The sequence below is a fragment of the Ipomoea nil genome, unplaced genomic scaffold, assembly GCF_001879475.1.
Source record: "Ipomoea nil cultivar Tokyo-kokei standard unplaced genomic scaffold, Asagao_1.1 scaffold2749, whole genome shotgun sequence".
NCBI classification, from domain to species: Eukaryota; Viridiplantae; Streptophyta; class Magnoliopsida; order Solanales; family Convolvulaceae; genus Ipomoea; species Ipomoea nil.
In genome coordinates this window covers 744,186-746,483 of record NW_017619177.1, presented here as the reverse complement: position 1 = coordinate 746,483, position 2,298 = coordinate 744,186, and the positions used below count along the sequence as shown (strand labels likewise).

At 36.7% G+C, this 2,298-nt stretch overlaps 1 protein-coding gene across 1 annotated transcript; it reads right to left on the bottom strand.

Annotated features, from left to right (window-relative positions):
- Window positions 1–390: 390 nt before the first annotated feature.
- On the bottom strand, window positions 391–1,655 carry LOC109156636. The gene is made up of 6 exons (XM_019304488.1): window positions 1,418–1,655; window positions 1,276–1,340; window positions 938–965; window positions 714–799; window positions 545–634; window positions 391–423 (listed from the first exon to the last, which is right to left on the bottom strand). Exons 1-6 carry the CDS (start codon window positions 1,653–1,655, stop codon window positions 391–393), a joined length of 540 nt encoding a protein of 179 aa, XP_019160033.1.
- Window positions 1,656–2,298: the final 643 nt, after the last annotated feature.

Sequence of the window (2,298 nt, the reverse complement as noted above, 5' to 3'; positions counted from 1 at the left end):
GAACTACACTAATGGTACTTACCCTTTCAAAACGATGCAGAAGTGCAGTTTTAAATTGGCGTACACCACGTCCACTTGAGTTGATATAAGAAGGATGCATCTGAGAGTTGATTTGATGAAAGATGCACACTGTGCAACTCAAGAAATTAAAAAATATAGGGGGCAGATGAGCATAAAAACTGGATAAAGAATAACATAGAGATCCAATTTAGAAATAGTATGCTTGTGGCAAACCACACAAACAGCATTGAGGAATAACTCAAGACAAATAAAGAAAGGGATTAATGAAACTGACCCTGTATGGTGATTGCTTCTTCAATCTGTATAATCTCAGGTTCTATAGTGTGCAACCGTTCCAAGATCTCCGGAGTGCTCACAAAGCGAATAAATCTATTGAGCAGAAAAACCTGTTGCTGTATAATTCTGTTACGAAACACAAGTTCAGTGAGTTCATAGGATAACATTGATGCAGAAAAACTAGTATCTATAGGCTACAGGAACCACAATATCGAAAGGCAACTTAAATGATGAGAGAAATAAAAACCTTGATGATCTGCAGAGTGAGAAATGCAACCCAAACAAAGCAAAGAAGTCCAAATTCGGTCCAACAAACATTTTCTATTATAGAGACCTCCTACAATGGCAAAATATATTAGAGTTGAAAAAAAAAAAAAAACAAATGAGGCAGGATTATAACATTGCAGATAAAATACCTTATTTTCAGAAGCCTTGGTGTCATTTTGAGTTGCATTGCTGGGGCCACTAGGAAGAAGCTTGTAATCTCCTTGAGCACCACTCCCTGACAGATTACAACTTGAACACGTTATAATCGATTTTTATTTCTTTGCTTTTATGTGTCTGTACAGGCACAGAAATGTTTGATCTTGAGGGAAAAATGAGTTGCACTGAAAATGATACATAAAGCTAGGTAAAGTACCATTTGCTGCTAAGCGTTGGGAAACCTCCTGAATCCAAAGAAAAAGGGATAATCAGAAAACAGAATGTAATAAAAGCAAGCAATGAAGACCAATTTTATTGAACATACTGAATACACCCTAATGCAACATAGATTTTACCACCTAAGCATAGCAGCATAATATGAAGCAGTAGAATCAAGAATGTGAAATCCTTGTAAATAAAGCCAGAAGTCACTTAACTTAATCTTAGACCCAATCTAGCTGGAGTCCACTATACGGGTTCTATTTATCCATTTATCGATTTTTAACAATAACTCGATCAGTCAAAATATATGTTAAGTAATGGATCCATGTTAACCTTTTTCAAAATAGTTTCTTTCTTCCACGTCTCAACACCTCTTAAAAAGGCCTTAGTTGATGTGCCTGCATCGGCCAATAAAATTTATAAGCCTATTGGAGCAGATTTCATAATAAATAGAGAATGCAATAAATACTTTTACCTATGAAGAGAATAAGTAGCAGCACTGTGACCATCCAGTCAGCAAAGATCACATTGAATGTAACCCCAATACTAATGCCAAGCATTAGCATTGGCTGGATAAGCACTGCCAAATCATAGTCAATAATGGGCATGTCAAGGGTAGGATGCCTGAGCATAAGATTGTAGTGAACAGAAGAAACTGCTGCTCCCATGGTAACAGGGGTCAGAAACGAATTCTGATTAATAACCTTTACCATATGAGCATATTGTGGCCACAATCTAATAGTCAAGGGACCAAAATGGAATTAACTCTTTAGGCAAATCACTTGCCAACAGAAATTAGGCTCAGATTTGGTAATGGAGAAGCCATACCGCAATGGCTGCAGACCTGGAGGTCGCCCCGCCAAGATACTATTTTTGAAACAGGCAAAGCTTGCTCTAGCTAAGGTCACTCATCTACTCACTCTTCTGTAGCCTTTTTAATTTGTTTATGTTCAGTACTAAAGTGTCTACTACCAAGAGAAGAGTTTCTATGATATTCTGTAAATGCCATTGCTGCTGGATGTGTTAAGGGTTTTAGCCGAATAATTCTACTGTAATTATATAAAAAATAACAACAAAAAACAAATTAACCAAAAAAAAAACCTTACTTGATGGACGAAGCAGCGGCTGGAGCGGTGGATCGAAGCAGCGGCGGCGGATCGAAGTAGCGGTGGCGGATCGAACAAATTAACCAAAGAAACCTTACAATTGTTTCAAAACAGTAACAAACACCGTATAAAACATTCAAAACAAATGTGAACCATGAATAAATAATAAAATAAAGGATTATGCAATTAAATCACCAAAATCATGACCCTAAGCCTAACAAATATAGATAAATCAATACTAAAAATGTGC

Bases quoted from the DNA above. Each gene is read 5' to 3' on its own strand.
- LOC109156636 (XM_019304488.1), bottom strand. From the start codon at position 1,655: ATGGTAAAGGTTATTAATCAGAATTCGTTTCTGACCCCTGTTACCATG. The intron at 800-937 runs GTACTTTACCTA...GTAATCTGTCAG, and splicing joins CCAACGCTTAGCAGCAAATG to GGAGTGGTGCTCAAGGAGAT. The intron at 424-544 runs GTTTTTATTTCT...GTTTCGTAACAG, and splicing joins TCACTCTGCAGATCATCAAG to AATTATACAGCAACAGGTTT.